Source organism: Natrix helvetica, assembly GCF_964273705.1.
Source record: "Natrix helvetica genome assembly, chromosome: 8".
In the NCBI taxonomy this organism is placed as follows: Eukaryota; Metazoa; Chordata; class Lepidosauria; order Squamata; family Natricidae; genus Natrix; species Natrix helvetica.
In genome coordinates this window covers 27,956,421-27,976,378 of record NC_138559.1, presented here as the reverse complement: position 1 = coordinate 27,976,378, position 19,958 = coordinate 27,956,421, and the positions used below count along the sequence as shown (strand labels likewise).

Genomic DNA, 19,958 nt, shown 5'->3' with positions numbered 1-19,958 from the left:
CTGGACTTGCCCAAATGGGGGCATGAGGCCTGGCCCTGCCCTGGCCGTGTCCCTCTCTCTCTGCTGAGCAGGGGGCTGGGTGGGCAGCCTTCGGCTTGGCTTACCACGCGGAGAAGAAACTCAAATGTAGCCAAGGAACCCAAAAGATTCAGTTTTTAATCCAATGAATAACCCCAAAAAGTACAAAACAGGAGCTTTGTTCTGCGCCCCTGGCAGAGTTTCTCAAGAGGCTCCTGGGCAGTTCCAGCCAAGTTCGGCTCTGCATCAGGGCGAAGCCTTCCGGCAGCCCCAGGATGCGTGCCAGGGCCAAAGCAGGCCGGGAGGGTGTGCAGTGGGCGGGCGGGTGAAGCGGGCAGCATGCAGAGGCCAGCAGCTCTGGAGCAGGTTGGCTGCCTGGCCGGCCGTTGCTACGCAGCAGCAGCAGCAGCAGAAGTCTCTGGGCACGGTGCCCCTTCCGGGAACTGCTTAGGGGGCATGGTGGGGAAGTCCCCTGCCCGTACCCCTGGCGGTGGCGGCAGCAGCAGTGGGGCGGAGCTTGCCAGGCTGTTAGCAAGAGCAGGAAGAGGGGGCAGCACAGCAGCTGGACTGGGCTTAGCTGATGATCTGCCTGGGTCGGCCGTAGCCCGTCATGCCTGCCTGCGATGCCCCTTTGTTGGAGCCCATCTGTAAGCCGATCACGTTCTTGCCTTCCTTCATCTGGCTCTCGGAGAAGTCCCGCTTGTTCTCCTGGGACTTCCTGGGGAGGGAAAGTGGGCCACGGTGGAGCCTTGGGCACCGGGCACTCTCCCTGGCAAGCCCTTGTGCTGTGCCCAGCGGGCCAAGGCTCCGCTTTCCCTGAAGGCAGCCTCTGCCACCGGAGGTCGAGGGGGGCAATCGCTTCCCACAAAGAGACAAAGACAGAAGATGCCAGTAGAGCCTCCCCGCAGGGAGTAGTTTAGCTGCTGGGAGCAACAGGCCCTTGGGCACCTCTGCTGCCACTTACTTCATGAACCACGAGGGGTCCCCCTTGTAATGCCCGTCGTTCTTGGTCACGGCCAGGTTGCCCAAGGCCATGAGGGTCCGTTGGACGGCGAACATGTCCTTGGCTGGAGGGAAAAGGAGCTGGGATGGTCTCTCACAGGGGGGGCAGCCTGGCCAGGGAGCACCCCAGCTCCAGAGCCCCCCTCTGCCCCCCCATCTGACCAGGAAAGGGGTCCCCCCTGGGGGCAATTTGGCAGCCTGTTTCTGCTGAGCATGGAGAGGGTCGTGGGGGAGATGGGCTCCCACCGGGTCCCAATCTCTCAGGCAAGGAGGCCAGCAGGAATTCTGGCTCTCGAGCAAAGGCGCAAGCTCAGACCCCCCCGCCCCCACCTTCAAAGAGATCGACCGTCTGGAACATGTCCATCTTCACCACCCCGTAATCCTCGGCTGCCTTCAGGAAGTGGGAGATCTGCTCCATCTGCTTGAAGACCATGGTGGGGGGCTGATCTGGGATCCTCACAGGCTTGGAGCCGCTGGGATAAAGGCTGTTGATGAGCTTCCCCAGGACCTGCCAAGATAGAAGCCCAGCTGCAGCCCCTGCCAGGACTGCCCCCCCCCAGCCTACCCTCCCAGTCCCCCACACTCACCATGCCGTTCTTCAGCCAGACCTGGAAGCCCAGCCTCCCTCGCTCGGGGCGCCCCACCTCGCCCCCACACTGGCCCACCACCCACTCGACCAGGCGCTCCTCCAGCTCCTCGTCGTATTTCTTCTCGATCTTGGCCTGGACGTCTCTGCTCAGACCAAAGGAAGGCCCCTTGTTTGCCATGTCCACAGGACGGGTCTGGGGGAGGCAGCAGGCGAGGAGACTGAGGCAGCTGGGCTGCTCTGCCAGCGGTCGAAAAACACCAGGGAGGAAGGAAGGGAAGACAATGGGAGGCCACTCCGGCACAGGCTTCCATCGGTTCCCCCCAGGACCCCCGTGGCTGTTCAGCAGGGTGGGGCCCACTTTCTCTTACGCCACTCCGCCCCTTATGCTTCCCAGGGGCTCCTCTGCTACTCCGGCCCAGGGCTTTGGTCAGCTGGCCGTTCGTTGCCTGCTATCCGCCCCATGACCCTGCCAACTTCCACCCTGTACCTCCAGCTGCTCTTGTGCCCCACTTAAGGTGTCCAGGGGTGGCCAGAGGTCTTCCCGGGCAAGGAGGCGGAGGTCCCAGAGGTCCAGCCCTGGAGGAGGGGACCTGCTCCCACACCCAGACCAGGGTGGAGGGGAAGCAGGCGTTGCCCAGCACAGGTGCCCTCATGTGCAGGAAGGGGGAGCACCCCACTCAGTGTGCCCAGTCCAGCTGCCCCGGCTTTGCAGCCTTCCTTCCCTCCCGTCCAGGACCAAGGCTCCAGGCACTTCCAGCCGCCACGCCCCAGTCTGGGCACACTGAGAACACGCTGGGGAGGAGGCGGCGGCGGCTTGGTAAATCCTGCCGCCTTCCGTTCATAGCCCCCGTCCCCCTCAAAGCCTTGTGGGAATCCCAGACGCCCCGTCTCCGGGCCAGAAGGGCAGCAGGACAGCAGCGAGTCTGAGCATCCCAGGGAGCTCTCGGCAGATGCCAAGGGCCCCACCTAGGACCCGCTGCCCCTGCCCACAAAGGCAGCCTTTCCCAGCCCTTCTGCTTCTCTCCGGCCAGGGGAGAGGCTCAATTTGGACCAAGGAAAGCTCAGCCCCAGCCCAGCTTCTCACCAGAGCCTCGGCTTCCCCCCTGCCCCGCCTCCCTGAGGAGCCCCTCCAGACAGCCTCTCTCTCCTCCGGAGCAAAGCAGACCCCCCCCCCCAGGCAGCCCCTGTCGAGTGGGCCAGGGAGGCACTTACAGCTGTGCTAGCTCCGAGGCTCCTGAGATGCCGCTCTGCCAGGACTCCGCAGCCCCAGGAGAGGGGCTAAAAGGCTCCGGCCCTCCGGCCCGTGACATCACCGCCCCTCCCCCTCCTCGGTAGCTGAAGCTGCGCACCATATTTGGGGAAAGACTCCAAAGTCGAGCAGAGTTATTGCCCCAAGACATTCTCGGCATGCCTGAGTCCCAGCGGACGCTTGGCCTGGGCTGGTCCTGCAGAGCCTCTCCTTTTTAGGCAGGGCTCTTCCCCGGCAGACAGGCCGGCCCTGACCTCACACCTGCCTCCTGCATGAGCTCACTTGGGAGTTTTGGGGTGCAGAGAGCAAGGGGGGAAGGGAGGGGCCCCAGTCCCTTGGAGCAACGGGCTCTACGGTAGCCTCCCCCCCCCAGACAAGGGGGACCCTTCTGCGGAGACGAGAGGAGGCTGGGGGCTGAGCTAAGGTCACTGCATCTCAGGGGAGTCTGTTCTTTAGGGACACCTCCCCCCCCCATCTCACAGCAGCTACACCTCCCCCCCCCCACCAGCCTCCATATTCAATGAAAAAAAGCCATCTTTTATCACTCGCGTCGGGCGGCAGCAGCAGCTGCAGAGACCAAAATGCCAATTTTCTTAAAGAGTTTTTTATAGCAAGAACCATTTCAAAGGAAAACCGTCTCAGCCACAATCCAGAACCAGGAATGGACAAAGAGGGAGGGAAGGGCTGATCCTTGAGTGGGGAAGAGGAGCCCTCGGCCTCCGCCTCCTGGGCTGACCTTTCTGATCTTCTCCAGCCCCCCCCCCCCCGCAGCCCCTGCATCCTGGTGACTCTCTGCAGAAGCCCCCCCTTCCCCGGCTTGCTTGGGGGCCAAAGCTAGGGAGGCGGCCCCAGGGACCCCTCAGCTGCGCAGGCCTTCAGCCCCCCTCAACTTGCGTGGAGGAGCCTCCTTCCTCCCCACAGGCAGTGACTAGGTGGCACCCAATGGGCCCGAGGAGGAGGAGGAGGAGGAAGGGGCACCCCCTGCCTGGATAATGCTGCGGCTGCAGCCGGGGGACAGATAGGGACCGAGTGGCCATTGCAGCCGAGTCCCAGGGGAGGCCCCTGCGGAGGTCAATGCAGGCACCAAGGAAGAGAGCAGTCGGTTTCTGAGGGCTGCCCCTCTGAACGGGAGCCCAGCTGTTCCGCTTGCAGCCTCTCCCCAGAGTTGCGGGCAGTGCTGGACCCCAGGAGGGGGGCTTTTCTCTCTGCTGTTGGCCGAGGAAGGGAAACCGGCAGAGGGGCAGCCTTTGAACCCATCGCCCAGCTGGCTCAGCTTTCGGAGGCTCAGGATGGCGGCCTCCTTCCCCTTCCACAGACTCTCCCTTGAGGCGTTGGGGAGGGTGGAGCCCACAGCTGTGGCCCCAGCACCCGCCAGCAGAAGACCTTCCAGTACACAATCTCGGCCTCCCTGCCTAGGAGTCCCTGGGCAGCCTCAGAAGACATAAATCTTGTCACGCTGGACGCAGTCGAGGTCATCATCCAGGGTCAGCAGGACCTGCGCAAAGGGAAGGCGCCATCAGAGGCCCCTGGAGGGGAAGGGGTGGGACTGTCCCCCCAGAATGTATCTCCAACAGCGCTCAAACCCCCTAAAGCAACTGAGGGGCCTTCAGATATGCGGTTGCCAAGGAAACAGATCAGGCTCTGGACTGGGGGGCGGGATATGTGCTCCACCCCTGGCTGCAACACAGGTGCAGGGCTGGCCCAAGCTCTCTACCCGGACCTTCTCCCCACTCCTCCCCCCAGCTCCTGGGAAGGGGCTGCTCTGCAATGGGTGGGGGTGCTTTCCCGCTCTGGCTCTGCAGGTTCTGGGCCAGCCAAGGCGGCCGGAGAGACGTACCAGGAAGGAGCCAAACATGGCGATAGAGGAGAGGAAGTGCCAGACGTCGTGGTCGTCGAAGAAGGCCAGCAGGACACACTCCCGGTTGTGCTCTCGGGACTCGGCCGGAGTTTTCTGTGGAAAGCAGTGACCAGAGGGGCTCGGGGTGGGCAGCAGGCCAGAGCACAGGGCAGGCCGGCCGTTCAGCAGGGGTTGAGAAGCAGGCGCTCCTCTCGCCCCCTGCCTGCGCTGCTCAACCGCTGTGCGAGAGCCCAGCCGAGAGGGCGAAGGGCCAGGACCGAGCTCCCTGAGGAGGAAGCCCAGCTTCACTTTGCCTGGACGCCAAGCAGCCCCGAGGCAACCCAGCCCCCGCGGGGGCCAAGAGAAGCTGCAACCGCACCCCACTGGCCTGGGTGAGCTCACCTGCCAGGTGCTCAGGCCCTGGAAGAAGAAGAAGAGGGCGGAGCCCCACACCACGGAGGTGCAGGTGATGCAGAGCAGGGGGACCGGGAGAAGGCGCTCGCCGCTCCGGAGCTGCAGGGAAGGGAGGAGTCAGGGGGGCCATCGGTGTGTGTGTGTTTGTGTGTCCTGGGGAGCCCCCCCCCAGAGAGAGAAGCGCCCCCGGCCAGAGGGGAGGCACCTTCATGATGATGTAGAAGGCGAAGTAGAGCAGGAGGTTGCAGATGCCGATGGCCAGCAGGTAGGAGGCGAAGTCGTTGGGGCGCATGATCAGCCCATAGGCCGCCCTGGGCAGAGGAAGGCGATTGATAGTAGCCTCCGGGCCAACCCCCAGCCCTCCCACCTGGCCCCAACTCCGCTACTCTCCCCCGAAAGAAGCATCGAGAGAGGCTGCCCAGTGGGTGCGGCCTCTTGGGACGCTGCCTGCGAAGCGGCTGTTTGAGCCCCAAAGGCGGGCAGTCATTCTTTGGCCATGGGGGGGGGGGGGTATCTGGCTGTCTCCCCGGCTGCTCTCACTCACAGAGACCAATTGACGAGGTTCCCCATGACCAGCAACACCATCCGATCCTGCAGACAGAAGCAGTGGGGGGGGGGGGGGGGGATGGGTGAGGCCTCCAGGAAGAGAGATTCCAAAAGAGGGAGGGGGAGACCCCCCACCCACCTCCTCACTCACCATGTACATGGGCCCACTGCACTGCCGGATGCAGTCTGTGTACAGCACATGGAAGATCCGGCGCCAGGTGCCAGAATCTGGGGGGAGACGGAGACGCTGAAGACCCCCGGAGAGGCTGGGGGTGGGCCTGCATCCTGGCTGCCCTTGGCAATCCCCCTCGTGGGCAACCCCACCCAGCCCCCTCCCCTAGAGCTCCCGCAACTGGCAACCACCCCCCACCCCCCTGCGCCCACTCACCCAATTTCCAGCGGCCCATGTAGTACAGCTGGGTGCTGAGCAGCAGCGTGGAGAGGATGTGGATGACCGAGAAGACGACCCAGAAGGCCGTGTTGCCTTTGCCAAAGACCTGGGGGGCCAGAGAGCCCTTGAGCGGCAGGACTGGCAGGGACAGAGGCTTCGAGGGGGGGGGGGGAACCTCTCCTTGAACTCAGGGACACAGCCTCTCCTGCCCGGGGGTGGGGTGGGGTGGGGGGTGGGTGTCCTAGGAAAGACGCAGTTCCTCCCCAGCTTTGCACACCTTTAGAGGACCCCCTCTCGGAGTCGGCTGCCCCCCCTCCCCCGCTATCTCCAGGGCTCCCAGCGCCTCCCCAAGGATCAACCTCCCATGGGGGCCCTTGTGCTCTCTCACCACCCCCACGACCGAGAAGAAGATGATGACGGCCAGGCAGGCGTAGGCGCTGTAAGCGCTGGCGTTGATGTCCGGGTGCCTCTTCTGGTACAGCTTCAGCATGCACAGCCCGGCAATCATGTACATGAAGGAGGTGTCTGCCACAGAAGAGCCACGGCTGAGCCCAGGAACGGCCCTCTCCCCCCGGCAGAATAGCGGAGGCCGACCGCGGGGCTGGGGCTTCGGGGCTCCCTTCCCAGGCCTTGGAAGCCACACCAGGTCGCCCACCCAGGGACCAGGCGGGGAGCCACTCACCAAACTGGAAGTTGGTGTAGTTGGGGCAGACGTGGTAGCAGGCGCTCAGGAGGCCCTCCATCATGAGGGCGGTGCCCATGGCGTAGAAAAGGCCAAAGTGTTTGGGAATGCCACACTCCTGCAACGGGACGTCCCGTCTGAGAAAGCCCTCCAGGCCGAGGGGGCAGAGGGGAGAGCCAGGGGCCCCTCCCGTGGCCCTGGGAAGAGGAGGGCCTCACCACAGCCTGGAAGTCGTTGCGCATCAGGGCCCGGTTGTAGCCAATCTCGCGCTGCAGGATGATGAGCAGGAAGAGGAGGCCCAGCAGGACGTAGCCCAGGTTGCTCAGGATGTTGTTGAAGGCACTGGAGGGGCGGAAAGGGGGGGGCGTCAAGCCCTGGGGGCCGAGGGGGGGAAGCAAGGCGGGGGCCACCCTCCCGGCCCCTACCTGAGGTTGCTCAGAGGGTGGGCACAGAGGAAGTTGTAGTAGCAGATGTCCTGGTTTCCAGTCACGTTCACCACCTGCGGGGGGCAGAGGAGGGGCTGGCCAGGAGGGCTGGAGCCAGGGGGCACCAGGCCAGGCTGAGTGTAGGCCAGGGGGGCAGCGCTCCGAGGGGAAGGCCAGGGGCTGCGTTACCGTCTGGTAGGTGATGACCAGCTGGACGACCGGCAGGGCGTAGAAGACAGCGATGGTGGCAATATTCCTGCAGCGGAGGGAGGGGGCGAGAGGACATCCTCCATTAGAAGACCCCTGTCAGTTGACCTGGCAATGCGCAGCCAGGGGGGCCTGTGGGGGGGGATGCACAACCAGCCCCCAGCCCCACCCAGCTCTCTCACCAAAAGTAAATCTGGTATTTCTTCCGTAAGACTCGCTTGTCTTTGCGTGCCAAATCAGCCACACACAGGAACTTCTGCAACACACACCAGCGTCTTGCTGAGCTGCGGCCTGGTGACGAGGCACCGAATTCCCTCCCCTCCCCTGGAAAACTCCCCCTGCGGAGCCCCAACCTGGCAGCCTCTCCAATGGGCCCCTCCTCTGCCGAGACCCAGAAAGAGGCTCCTGCGGGCAGCCCTCGAGTCTCCCCAGGGCTCACACAGGCCACAAACTGCTCTTCCCTCAGGCCCAAGTTTCCCAGCCCTCGGGAGAGGCCTGAGGCCTGGCTGCACCCGGAGCCCTTCTCACGTGCCCAGGCCCCTTGCAAGCTCCCCCCCCCAGGCTCTGCAGAGCCCCCCAACTGAGGGTCAAAGGATTCCTGGGCCCCTCCCTCACAGGGACTGGAGACTTTGCACAGCAGCTACAGCTCTCCCCCCGCCCCCCCCGAAAGGAGTGTTGGGCAGCGGAGTGGCGCCCAATCTCAGCCCTCTCCCTAATCTCTGGGCAACCCGTGGCCCCAGAGCTGGCCCTCTCCCTCTGGGCAACCTTGGTGCGAATGACGTTCTTGTCCGACTCAATGTCAGTGAGCGTGTCGTAATCCTCCTCCTCCACGGAGCTGAGTGAGTCAAGCCGCGGTCGCCCCACCATGTTCTCTAGGGAGCGATCTGGAGAGGGCAAAAACCAGCCTTACAGCAAAGATTGGGGGCTTTGAAAGTGCCAGTCAGCCCGTGCCATCCAATTACTGATGGGACTGACCGGAGTCTGCTGGCAGTTGGCCTGCCTGGAGGCTGAGTGGGCAGGAGGCCCGAGGAGAGACAGGGCCCAACAGCAGCCCCCAACTTCCCAAGCACCCTCACCCGGCTGATTGGAAGCCATGCAACCCCCGGCATGGGGAGGGGAACCATCATGCAAATTCTCCCCCCCCCCCGAGCTTTCTGAGGGGCTGCAATTCCTCAGGTGCAGAGGGAAAGAGGTGGGACTGAGAAGCCGGACACCCAGGTCAACCCCTGGGGGGCATGGAAGACTCGGGAAGGTGGGGCTCCCTCCCTGGTCATAGGGGCAGCCCCTCAGGAAGCCTCAATTCATCGAGGGAAAGGGGGGATCTGGCATCCCACTGCCGGTGCCCTTGCCAGACAAGCAGCCACTGGGCCAGGGCCTAAGGGAGAGTTACTTGGTGGATGCCCTGGGCCTTCGAAGCTCTTCCCTCGGGAGGAAGAGGAGCCACCCAGAGACCCTGAAGGCAAGGAACAGCTAGGAAAGAGCCTGGACCAGAGCATGTGCAGAGAACATGCCTTGCCCCACTGACAGCATCGGGGAGGGAGGGAGAGGCAGGGGCCTCAGCGCTCCCTATTCTTTCCAGGCCCCGCCCCCGTTTCCAGGCTCAGAAATGCTCTTAAAGATTTCTTCTCTGCGGAGCCCCGAAGAGAGAGGCTGGCCCGCTGCTGCCAAGGAGGACCCTCAGGCCAGGCAAGGGGCACAGGAAGGAGATGCCAGACTGACAGGGAGGAGGCCAGTCTCTCTACCCATTGCAAAGGCTGCCCAGTGTCTCTGCCGCTGTTGGCACATATCCTGCCCTTGGGGAGAAAGGAAAGAGTTACACAAAGTGGGGCCAATCCTGTCCAGAGAGGCCCCTTTGGAAGCGGAGGGCAGCGCAGCCCAGAAAGCCCCTCCTCCTGGAGAGACTCCACATGCATGCAGGGGGCAGCCGGGCGACAGGAAGCATCCCGAGTGCCAGTCACGCGTCTCACCGGCGTAGTTGGAGGAGGCCTCTGTGGAAAGTAGGCTGGCCGTGACATTCTCGCTGCTGGCAGCCGACCCGGTGTCTGCTGGGGGGGGAGCGAGGGGGCCCCCAGGTGAGTCACCAGCCAGGTAGGGGGGAAAAGGCACCCGCCGGAAGCATCGTTGTCCCCAATAGACAGGAGCCCCCCTCCCCCTTCTTCTGCTGGCCGGGAGGCTGGAACTCACCAAAGGACCCATAACTCTGACTGCTGAGAGAAGGGGGTCCCTGGAAGGAATCCGGAAGGTCCCCTGCAACAAAAGAGCCACAACTCAGCCTGAAAAGAGGGGGAGCCCCATCATGGCCTTGGACCGGCCAGCCCCTCCGGAGGGGAGCTCCAAGAATGACCACTCAATATGGGGGTGGGTGGGGGTCTCTGCATCTGATCTCAGGGCCGACCCCAGGGGAAGGGGGATCTTCCCCAGCACAGGAAGCAAGAGAAGCCGAGTGGGGGGAGGCTGACTGCTTACCAAGAAGAGAGGCTTGGCGTGGAGCAGCATCCCGGAAGGAAGGAAGGAAGGAAGGAAGGAAGGAAGGAAGGAAGGAAGGAAGGAAGGAAGGAAGAAAGGAAGGAAGGAAGAAATTGTTTATAAACTAAGGCAGCTGCCTGATGTGAGGGAGACGCATGCTGTAGTTCTGAAGCAGGGCTCTAAGCGCTTCGGTCTCCACATGCCGCTTCCCAGCCCAAGGCCATCAAAATCTAAGCGTTACGTCTGTGTAACATGCGCAACCAGCAACTAGTCCTTGCAGCACCCTGACCGCATTTCAGCGCAGTCCAGCATGTTGTGCAAACCCACCATGAGTTACGGAGCTGCACGTGAGGCTGATTCAGCACTGGAGCTCCAGCAACTGAGGGCTGGTGGTCCCTGGAAGAGTCAGACCCCAACTGGGTTTCAGCGTGCACCTGCCACTCCCCACCGGGACTCGGCAAAAGGCCTGCAGCGGTCAGGACCACGAGCACCGCGAGCAGAAGCCGAAGAAAAGGACAGGCCCCACCCTGGCCACAGACCCCCCCCCGGTTCCCCGAGGGCACCAGACCCCCACCTACCTCGCACCCCCTCATCGGAACAGGGAGTGTCCACAGCACTCAGGAGCTGGAGCTGCCGCTGCCTCCGCTTCTGCCGCCTGCTGAGCAAGGAAGCCTCCTGAAAGAACCTGCGTCTGCCCTCCCCCTCCTCCCCAGGAGAAGCCGCCCTAAAGGCCCTCTTGCCCTCCCTTCCCATTCGGCCCTGCCACAAAAACAGGGCAAAGCCGCGTTCTCTGCTGAGGCCCAGCCCCCAGTGCCAAGGAAAACGGGCTCCACGACAGCAAGGGGGGGACGGGAGTGGCAGCGCCCAAGCCGTTCCCTTGGGAGAGGAGCCCCAGTGGGCAGACTCACCGCCAGTTCTCCCAGCAGGCAATGAGCAGCGTCAGGACGTAGAAAGACAGGAAGACAGCCAGGCAGAAGAGGATGCCGTTCCAATAGGTCCCTGCTGCGGAGGAGCCGGGGAGACGCCCTCACGCACCTGGCAGGCCTGGCTAGGAAGCCCCTGCGAGGAGCCCAGGGCTGCCGGCCCCCCTACCCTCCCAGCCCAGTGGCTTCCCTCTCTTGGCCACCTCAGCCATTAACCTGAACTCAAAGGTTCCTGGAGATTCCCCCCGCCCCGGCCAGGCCCTGTGCTACCCACTCCTTAGGTCTACAAGGAAGCCAGCTCCAAGTCAGGAGGAGGAGGAGGAGGGGTGAGATGCCCCCCCCCTTCCTTCCTTCTCCACACAGGGGAATATGCTGCTGAGGTGCTTGCTTACAACTGACTGCAGGGGTCACCACGACGTCCAAGGTTTTCTGGCGGTTGCCTTGGTCAACAGGCTCATCTGGAAGACAGAAAGGGCGGGATCAGCTCCCCTAACCCTAACCCTGAAGGCGGCCTTTGCTGGCGATGGTGCAGGTTCTGGATTGTGGCCTCGGTCCAGAGACCCTTCCTCTTTGCCCATTACGAGGGGCGCCCTGGAGGCCCTGAACTCAGGTGATCTCCTTGCCCCAAAGATAGGACGCTGGACTAGCTGTGAACGTGGAGGCCAGAAGGCAGAAGGACTCTGGACTTCCAGGGCCCCTTGAAAACCTTCCAGTCTCTCCAGATGTTACAGGAGAACAGACGGCTTTCCTGCTCTCCTTCTCCTTATTCCCCTTATGTGCACATCTGCTTTCTTCCCCAAATGCACTGGTGGAAGCGACCAAAAGGGGAAGGGGGATCAGGGGAAGCAGCCCCGGAACCCAGCCCCGCAGCCCCCAGGCCACAGCACCTCCACCCCCAAGGCTGGCTCCCAGATCCCTCTTCATCCCTGGAGGCTTTCCTGGCCCCTGCCAGTCAGCTGATGAAGCCTCCACAGAAACTGAGCCCACAAACGGTCCTCAGCCCAGCTCCCCCCTCCCCCTGGCACCTTTGGAAAGAGGGTAGTAGTGTAAAGGTCCCCCACAAGCTTCATCTTCGGTCTTCACTACCACGACCACGTAGAAACTCTGGCTGGGAAAATCCTTCTTCTGCAAAAAGCCAAGGAATGGAGAAAATCTTTGAGTGAAGATGAGAAATGAGACTGGTCTTCAGACCACAAACTGGGCAGCTGGAGGCTCCTTGTTCGCCCCCTGAGGCGTCCTGGTTTTTACTCTCTAACCGTTGCGTTATGGACAACACGTGGACGGCCCTCCAGAGACTTGAGTTGGTGGTTCTAGATGGCTGCTTCAGAAGCCAAGGCAAGATGGGCCATCCAGCCCCTCCAATGCCAGCACCAGCGCCAGCTAACTGACATCCGTGATATTATCCCAGGTAGCAGGGCCAATCAGAGTTGTACCTGCACGGTGATAGCTGCCTTCTTGGTCATGGTCTGGTATGTGCCAATGAAAGCCACGTTGTTATCCAGATCGTAGACGGGACACTGGGCAGTAAGAAAGAAAGCAAGAAGGGGCAGTCAGCCTCTTGGGCGAAAGGAGGCCTGCAGCCCCCTGTGTCCTGTAAGCATCCCCCACTCCTCACTGACCAGAATGTCCTGGACGGAAATGACCGAGCAAGGAAAGGCTGTGGTTGAGGACACTTTAATGATGGCAGAGTCCACCCCCTTGGGAAACTCGTACTTGAAGTACTGTGCGCCAAGGAGAGAGAGAGAGAGAGAAAGGGAGGAGAACCGTTTCAGAAGCGCCTGGCTGATGACGCCTCCCTTTCTTTGGGTACCACATCCAACCCCCAACCTGGACCTTCTCCGCCTGCCAGCTGTGGGGGCTCCTTGGGGACCCTTCTTGAGCTGGGAAGCTTCGTTGGGCACCTCATCAGGGAAGCCAAGCACCCAAAGGCCTCACCTTGCTTGGGAACCCACAGGGGGGGCTCTGAGGGCAGAAGAGTCACAGCAAAGGGGCTGCAGCTTGGCAGGCGGAGACTCCCGGCCTCAGGACAACAGAAAGGCCTGTCTGAGTGCCGGGGTGAGATGGACACAACCTCCGGTTAAGTGTCCCCGTTTGACAGCCAGATCCAGAGTTCAGAGATGTCCGAGCCTTGGGCGGGGGTGGGTGGGTGTCTTCTTCCCACCCAGGCAACGCCCACGCCCACCTAGACCGCTGGGCGACCTACCTGTGGCTGGGCTGCTGTGGCGTTGAAAGTGAAGGGCTCCCCTGTCCTGCATCGAGAGAGACCAGCAGGGGCAGCGGTTGGCGCAGGCAGGGCTACAAGAGGGGTCGCACTGACCGCTTGCCCACTCGGCTCAGAGACGCCCCCCCTCCCCCCAGCAGAAACAGAGAAGCTGCTCCTCCTCCTGACTGGCCGACTGACTGACTGGGTGTTTCGCTTGCAGGGCTTTTTTCGCCACCCAAGTCCTTGTGCACTTCTGGGGCAGCGCACGGAGAACCTCCCTGCCTTCCAGGGCCCACCCGGGTGCTCTGCCCTCCTCCCCTCCCCTTAGCCAGGACCCTTGCCCCACCTTTGCCCTTCGCCTCGGACTGCCAGCCCGGCTCACCTGAGTACAAAGTTCTCCACACGGGAGACCCGCAGTTGGTAAGAGGCGTTGGTGGTCGAGAGGGTGGAGACGTCCACAAAGAAAAACTGGGTCTCCACTTCGCTCTTGGTTGGCGGCTGGCACAAAGTGCGGCTGACATCTTGGTAGAGGTACTTCCTCTGGAACCTGCGGGGGGGAGGAGCTGCTGGTGCTGCTGCTGCGGGGTCCCTTCCCATTAGGGCCGCACAGCCATCGGGGCCCCTGCTCGGAGCGCCCCAGAAGCAGCCAAACTTCCTTTCCCCCTGCGGTTGCCAGGGGGCAGCTGGAGGGCCAGGCGCGGGCTAGGAAAGGGCGCCAGCTGTTGGCCCCAGCGGCCCTCCCGGCTGCCGCCTTCCCAGCTGGGCCGTGCCGTCGGAGGAGCCGGAGCAGGGCGGTGGGGGGGAAGGCTACTCACAGGCCCCGGAGGATTAAGGGCACTTGGAAGGACACCACCGCCTCCTTCTGCCGCACCACGAAGAGCACCGGCCGCTCCTTCTGCTGGGAGAGCACGTTCACCGACACCCGGACGCCTTCCGTCTGCGGGGCAACGAGAGCGGGGCTCAGGCCCAGCCGCCCCGGCCAAGGAGCCCCCGCAGGCAGGCACCGCCAGGCCGGGCGGAGCCGGGCACTACCGCCGGGGCCAGCTGGCAGACGCGGGGCAAAGGTCGGGTAGCCGGGCGGGCGAGGGCGAACGGGGCCTCGCCTGGCGGGCAGCTGCCGCTCTCGGGAGGCGCCGGCGCCGCCCCCGCTTCCTGCCGCCCGAGGTGCCAGCGCGTCGGCTCACCCGGTTGCGGGAGACGCTGTGGTTGAAGGCGTAGATGTTGAGCAGCTCCTCGTTGACGGCGTCGCCGTAGAGCTGCTCGAAGGCCGCCTCCTTCTGCACCACGCGCTTCTCGGGCGGCCCGGCCGCGGCCCCGCGCAGGGGAGGCAGCGGCAGAGGCAGCAGCGGCAGGAGCAGCAGCGCCCTCAGCATGGCCGGCGGGGGCGGCGGGGCGACAGGCGCGGCGACGGGCGCTCCGCTCGTCTGGGCGGCGTCACCCAGGCCGCGTCCTTTAAAGGGGAGGCGGGCGAGGGCGGGCCGCGCAGGAGGAGGAGGAGGAAGGGCGGCCGGCCTGCTTACCTACCTGCCCCAGCCAGACGGAGCGGCGCGGTGGAGGACGGCGGCCCCGCTTGGAAGGCGGCGGTTGGGCCCGCTGCGAAGCCCCCAGGCGGAATGACCCCCCCCCCCCCGCCATTAGACGCGGACCAGAGTGTAGACGGGAGGGAAACCTTTCTAGGGAAAGCCGCACACAACCAATGAGCTCTACCGGCCACCGACGCCGCTTAGCCACCGCAGGTTCCTCCCTCGGGGCGCAGGGGGGGGCGAAAATGCTGCACCCCAACTCGGCTTTTCCTCCAAAGTAAAGGCGGCCCCTTCCCACATGCAGGCCTGCCTTCATCTGCACTCCCCATCCGCTGCAATGAATAGGAAGCAGGCAATGCTCGGACCTCACAGGACAAGATCCAGGGTGCAGCACACACTGGCAAACGGGAGCAACTGGAAGGGAAGGCCCAAGAGGAGGCGGCTGGTTGTACAAGCAAGGCAGCAGATGAGCCAACCTGAGTCCTCAACCAATGTGAGGGGCAGGACCTCCGTGGGGTGCAAGGAAGCAGCAAGATATAGATTGCCGGTGCCAAAGATGCAGCCGGAACCTCAAGGGGCCTCTGGTGAGGCTGCCGATCCCCTGGGGAGACACGGGACTTTTGTCCCCCCCTGAGGACACTGGCCAAGGCCTGGATGCAGGAGAAGCTGCTGGGCTCCAAAGCAGTCATAGCTAGGAAAGGGCTCTGCAGGAAAGCAGCAAGGTGCCACTGCGATGGTCCCTGCCCACTCCAATCCCAGGATGCCAACACAGAGGACCTCAGGAGGGTGGATTCATTCTGGGAATTCTTTAAGCCTTGTGCTTTTGCCAAGCTGATGCAAGGGAAAAGATGACTGGCTGGGGGACCACGGAGCACCCAGGGCAGGAGCCTCCGGAAGACACGACTGGTCAAGAGCACATCCACGAACGAAGGCATCTTCTCAGAACAAATGTAAAGCCAAGTGGGTAAAGGATGTCCTTCCAGGGGCTACAGCTGGGGTGGCCTAAGGGTGGGGGGCAAGAGAAATTATAGTGACATCTGGATTCCTTACTGCATTCTCAGGTATCAAACCAGATTTGAGGAACTGGGGCCCATCACTTGCTCAGGTAAAAAGGAGTGAAGTATCTTCCTTCTTCACTGCCTGTTTAGGGATAAAATCTTTCTCTCACAATCCCACTTATTATCTAAGACTGAAAGTTCTTTCCAGAAAAATCTCTTGGGTATGAACAGAGGCATTATGCTTCCGAGGTTTTTTTTTCTAAAAACTATAATCTGGCAGACCTGGGATAGCTGGGCAGATGAAATGGCCACAGCAAAAGGCCTCATTTGCAGGAATAAAATACTTGTACAAGGCTGACCCCTCCCCCCCCAAAGAAAGGGATGCCCTGGGATTGTGAAGCTCAGCCCTTGCAAGAAGGGAAGGGGGGGTGGGCTGGGGGAGGGGTGCAATGGAACAATCACTTGCATTCTGCAGCAGACAACCTAGCAAGACGAAGCGTCAGTTTAATCTGGATGGGAATGAGCAGACAGGCTCCAAGGCCTTGGACAAGTTGGGAGTGTTGCACCAAGTTTTTCCAAAGCCAACCCCCCCCCCCCCCCAAAATCCTGTTCCCAGCAAGGGGATCACATCATCTTAAACAAAGAAATGAAATAGCCAAGTTAAATGTTCACTCACTCAACACATAATTGTTCACATGTATCAGGTTGTCACAGGTAGCTGTCTCCTGTTCTGGTCTGTTTGTTTGCCAAAGCAAGAAGGCAGCTAATATCACTTAAAACAAAAACCCAAATCCAGTAAATATAAAAACTCTTCAAACAATTCCAACTTTTAAAGAAGCAGCTACTTTTCAGTCCAGGGAGTGGAATGTGAGTGCGGCCGATGAGTTTAGGCATTTCGAGGCTGTGGGCAGCCTGGACACGGAGGAGGCAGGAATTGGAAGGAGAGCAGCATTCTCACCACCCCACGAGGGAGAAACGGCTATGGGGAGATCCTGTTCAGGCCAAGGGACCAAAGAGGCCTTGGGACATCTTTGGCCAGCCACAGGCTGCGGGACTGGCCATGCCACCCTCCACCTCCCTTTCCAGTGCTGAACACAACACCCAGTAACATTCAACAATGGAAAGCATGTTGAGCCAGGATTCAGTAGTGCCATGGAAAACAGAACTGGGCTGATGGCGCTGGGATGGGGTGGGATGGGGAGGCTGTCAGGCCAGGGTTGCCTGTTTCTCTTCCGGGGTTTCCTCCAGCAGCTGCATGATGAGTTCATGGAGGGGCTTGCAGATCTTTGCGTAGCCGGCACCCGTCAGGTGCAGAAAATCAAACATGTCGTGGCATGAAATGGTGCCATCCGAGTGCACAAAGCCCCCACCCACATCCAGCAGCTGGACACTGGCCAGCTTTGGCAAGGAGGTCTTCAAGAGCTGGTTCACCTTGGAGTTCTTCTGCCGCAGCGGGTTTGGCTTCTCACCTCGAGGGAGCAGGCCCTTGAATGAGGGAGGGGAGAAGGGCAGGTTAGCAGGAAAGCTCTCCCACACTCCCATTTTTGGCTTTTCCACAGCCACTTTTAAAAAGATTAATCAATAGGTGGAAAATTATACTATCATGTATTGCTCTTACGTAAAGCTTTCCTTTTTCAGGAGAACATGGCCATCTTAGAGTTGCCTTTATGAAAGAAATTATCCAGATGCTTACAAAATTAAGCTGTCAAAAACAATGATTAAATTAGTGATTGTCTGAGGCAGCCTTTCAGTTCCCCTCTTCAGCCAAGGTAAGGCTTCTCCAGTTGATGTTCTGTAACAAAAGCCAGCACTTTTGTTCTTCTTATGATGCTTCCCTTCCACCAGATTAAAAAAAAAAGTGTTACAAAAATATGCAAATGCCCCGAAGGTGGTACTTTTACATACCAGTACAATCATTTTAGCCTGGGGCTGCTGGGTATTGATCAGTCTCACGATGGCCTCTATTCCACCAGCTACTTCCTCTGCTGTGTTTTCATGGTTGTTAGTTCCAACCCAAACAACAATGACCTGTGATTGAGGGAGGGACCAGAAAGAGATAAAGCACAGTGATTTCTGCATTGCCTGGCTTCAGAGAAAAGTGCAACATCACAAGTGGCCTCTAGAAAGTTTCAGTGCCCAGAGAACATGGCAGTCAGCAGCTCTCCACTTCCTTGCCAGTCAGATATCAATCAGACTGTGAAGGTAATAGCTCTGAATTAGAATAACATAGAATGGGGGGGGGGGGGGAGGAGAGAATATTACAGGAGGTAGTGTTCTTTCTCACAATTATAGGCACCTTACCTTGGGCTTAATATTTTCCAGTTCACCGTTCTTCAGTCTCCACAAAACATGTCCTGTAGTGTCTCCACCAATCCCAAAATTCAGTGCATGTAATGGTGAAAAAAGTTCTCGCCATATCTGCAATGATAAATTTTTGGAATCATCCCTGAACAAAGGCAGGGGATTTCAGGAATAAACTACTGATACACTTAAAGCATTCAGAGGTTGCTTAGATTAAAAGGGGACATTTTTATTCAGGCTGAAGCAAAAAAATCCATCCTCGGTCATCTGCAATCCAGATAAGGATGGGAAACACTTAAAGCCCATTGGACACTTCTGATCATCTGGAGGCCTGGAAATCATCCTGTGATGTCACCAAACATTCTGGATTGGGAATGGAATCGGTTTGTCGGGAAAACGCCACCACAAAAAAACAACCAAATTATGGTACCGAAATCCAGGCACGATCTCTGATAGTTTCAGATGCTGCCCTGTCCCCCAGGGGCCAGATGTTGCCCACTGAGGTGGCACCTGGTCTACCCTAGCTGCTTGTGCTTCCTCAAACCGCTTACAAATATGCCTTCAGGGTAAGAGATGCAAAGATCCTTTTCGACATCCGCTAGTATTTTGCTTTATGAGTTTTGACGACCAGTCTCCATTGGGCGTATTTCACTGGAGCGAGGGAGCCGTTGCCCAACCTTTTTTTTTTTTATTAAAAGAGTTTTGTACAAACAGATTTTCCCCCTTTTCACCCCCCCGCCATACAATGTAAATCTCATACAAATGCTATACCCCCCCAACCCCCCCACAAAAATTCACATTTCAAATATTATACCAAATACTTTGCCCCCTCCCCTCCCCCGTCTTAAAGTAAATTACTCGTAACCCCTCTCCTCCCAACAAACACAATATAAATTTCTCTTAGATTAATAATAACACATTAATCCCATTTTCTAAGCTAATTTAACATCTATAACTCTTAATATAAATTTCTCCTAGAATAACAATGTTTCATTAATCCCATCTTCTAATTTATTCATACATATATATTTCACTGGAGCGAGGGAGCCGTTGCCCAACCTTTTCAAATCAGAATTATCCAACCTTTTCTACTGGAAATCAAAGTTTATTGATTGAAATGTTGATTACTGATCAATGTAAAGCTGATGAATGGAAGAGGAGGAACGCTGTATTACGGCCAATGTACAGTTTTACTAAATTAAAAGGAAGTCCCATGAGCGGGTTGGATTCTTCCAGCAGGGGAACCAAAGGAGCGCCCCCCCCCCCCTACCTCGTATTGTTGCAGCAACTGGACCATGGAGTCGCCCACGAAGAGCACGTCGGGCTCCTTGTCCTTGCAGTCCAAGACGAAGCGGTTGTGCTGCAGGGAGGGAGACGAGCAGCGTGAAGGCACCGGCGGCTCCTCCGCTCCGAAGGGCCGCCGCATCCCCCCGCCGGCCCTCTTCCCCGGGCGACGACGGGCACGGGACGGCGAGGCTCACCTGGGACATCCACCGGTCGTCGCCCTGCACGTCTTCCGCGATGTGGGCCGTGGCCGCCGGGTTGGCATCGCCCTGGCTCCTCCGGTCCCTGCCGGGGGAGGGAGAGAGAGAGAGAGAGAGAGAGAGAGAGAGAGGAGGGGGGTGGGCGGGGGCCTCCCTCGCTCCTCCGCCCCGCCCGTCGCCATGGGAACCGGCCGCCCAGGGCCCCGCGGCGCGGGAGGAGGCGGGCTCGGCGGAAGCTGCCCGGAGGGCGCGCGCGTCCCTCGCCCGCCGCGCACTCACGCTGCCGGCGACTGCGGCTGCCCCCGCGCCTCCATGGCGGCTCTTCGGCGACGATCCGCTCCGCCCGCTCGGCCTCCCCTCAGCCTCCCCGCGGCTCCCACGGGCGCGCCCCTCCCCCGCTCCGGCCGCAACGCAGCGCGCCTGCGCGATGACCTGCTTCCCCCGTCTCCGCAGCTCTGCCCGGAAGTCCCGCCTCCGGGCTGCCGGGTGCCTCGGCGTTCTCCTAGGGGGCGCTGCTCGCGGCCTTTTCCCGCCGGCGCCCTCTTGGGGGCGAGAAGGGTGACGCGCTTGGAGGGGCGGGGCCTCGCCCGGCGACGTCGAGCTGCCTCTTGGGGAAGCCCCGGAGCTGCTGGCCACGTGGACTTGACCCCGCCGCGGAGGCTCCCGGGGAGATCGTAGCGCGGGGCTCGGGACCCCCGTT

At 60.6% G+C, this 19,958-nt stretch overlaps 3 protein-coding genes across 9 annotated transcripts; all 3 read right to left on the bottom strand.

Annotated features, from left to right (window-relative positions):
* Positions 1–136: 136 nt before the first annotated feature.
* On the bottom strand, positions 137–2,980 carry TAGLN (transgelin). Of its 2 annotated transcripts, none has more exons than XM_081960634.1 (5): positions 2,822–2,980; positions 1,608–1,846; positions 1,351–1,528; positions 983–1,085; positions 137–736 (listed from the first exon to the last, which is right to left on the bottom strand). In XM_081960634.1, the coding sequence occupies exons 2-5, from the start codon at positions 1,785–1,787 to the stop codon at positions 592–594; spliced, it is 606 nt and encodes a 201-aa protein (XP_081816760.1). In that variant the 5' UTR covers positions 1,788–1,846; positions 2,822–2,980; the 3' UTR covers positions 137–591. The 2 variants fall into 2 exon arrangements, with proteins under 2 accessions (XP_081816760.1, XP_081816761.1); XM_081960635.1 differs by having other exon boundaries at positions 1,608–1,841; positions 2,822–2,840.
* A 466-nt stretch (positions 2,981–3,446) lies between these two features.
* Positions 3,447–14,385, bottom strand: SIDT2 (SID1 transmembrane family member 2). Of its 6 annotated transcripts, none has more exons than XM_081960628.1 (27): positions 14,137–14,385; positions 13,768–13,889; positions 13,335–13,499; positions 12,953–12,998; positions 12,369–12,470; positions 12,183–12,266; positions 11,775–11,874; positions 11,142–11,207; positions 10,735–10,828; positions 10,405–10,481; positions 9,545–9,607; positions 9,328–9,405; positions 9,103–9,153; positions 8,126–8,244; positions 7,543–7,616; positions 7,343–7,409; positions 7,154–7,227; positions 6,947–7,070; positions 6,729–6,846; positions 6,435–6,571; positions 6,044–6,152; positions 5,807–5,883; positions 5,654–5,700; positions 5,315–5,420; positions 5,098–5,208; positions 4,696–4,809; positions 3,447–4,353 (listed from the first exon to the last, which is right to left on the bottom strand). In XM_081960628.1, the coding sequence occupies exons 1-27, from the start codon at positions 14,323–14,325 to the stop codon at positions 4,291–4,293; spliced, it is 2,577 nt and encodes an 858-aa protein (XP_081816754.1). In that variant the 5' UTR covers positions 14,326–14,385; the 3' UTR covers positions 3,447–4,290. The 6 variants fall into 6 exon arrangements, with proteins under 6 accessions (XP_081816754.1, XP_081816755.1, XP_081816756.1 ...); XM_081960629.1 differs by having other exon boundaries at positions 9,328–9,402; positions 14,137–14,384; XM_081960630.1 differs by lacking the exon at positions 9,103–9,153 and having other exon boundaries at positions 14,137–14,384.
* A 1,570-nt stretch (positions 14,386–15,955) lies between these two features.
* On the bottom strand, positions 15,956–19,696 carry PAFAH1B2 (platelet activating factor acetylhydrolase 1b catalytic subunit 2). Its single transcript, XM_081961286.1, has 6 exons — positions 19,538–19,696; positions 19,256–19,343; positions 19,045–19,134; positions 17,775–17,891; positions 17,379–17,501; positions 15,956–16,958 (listed from the first exon to the last, which is right to left on the bottom strand). The coding sequence occupies exons 1-6, from the start codon at positions 19,570–19,572 to the stop codon at positions 16,680–16,682; spliced, it is 732 nt and encodes a 243-aa protein (XP_081817412.1). The 5' UTR covers positions 19,573–19,696; the 3' UTR covers positions 15,956–16,679.
* Positions 19,697–19,958: the final 262 nt, after the last annotated feature.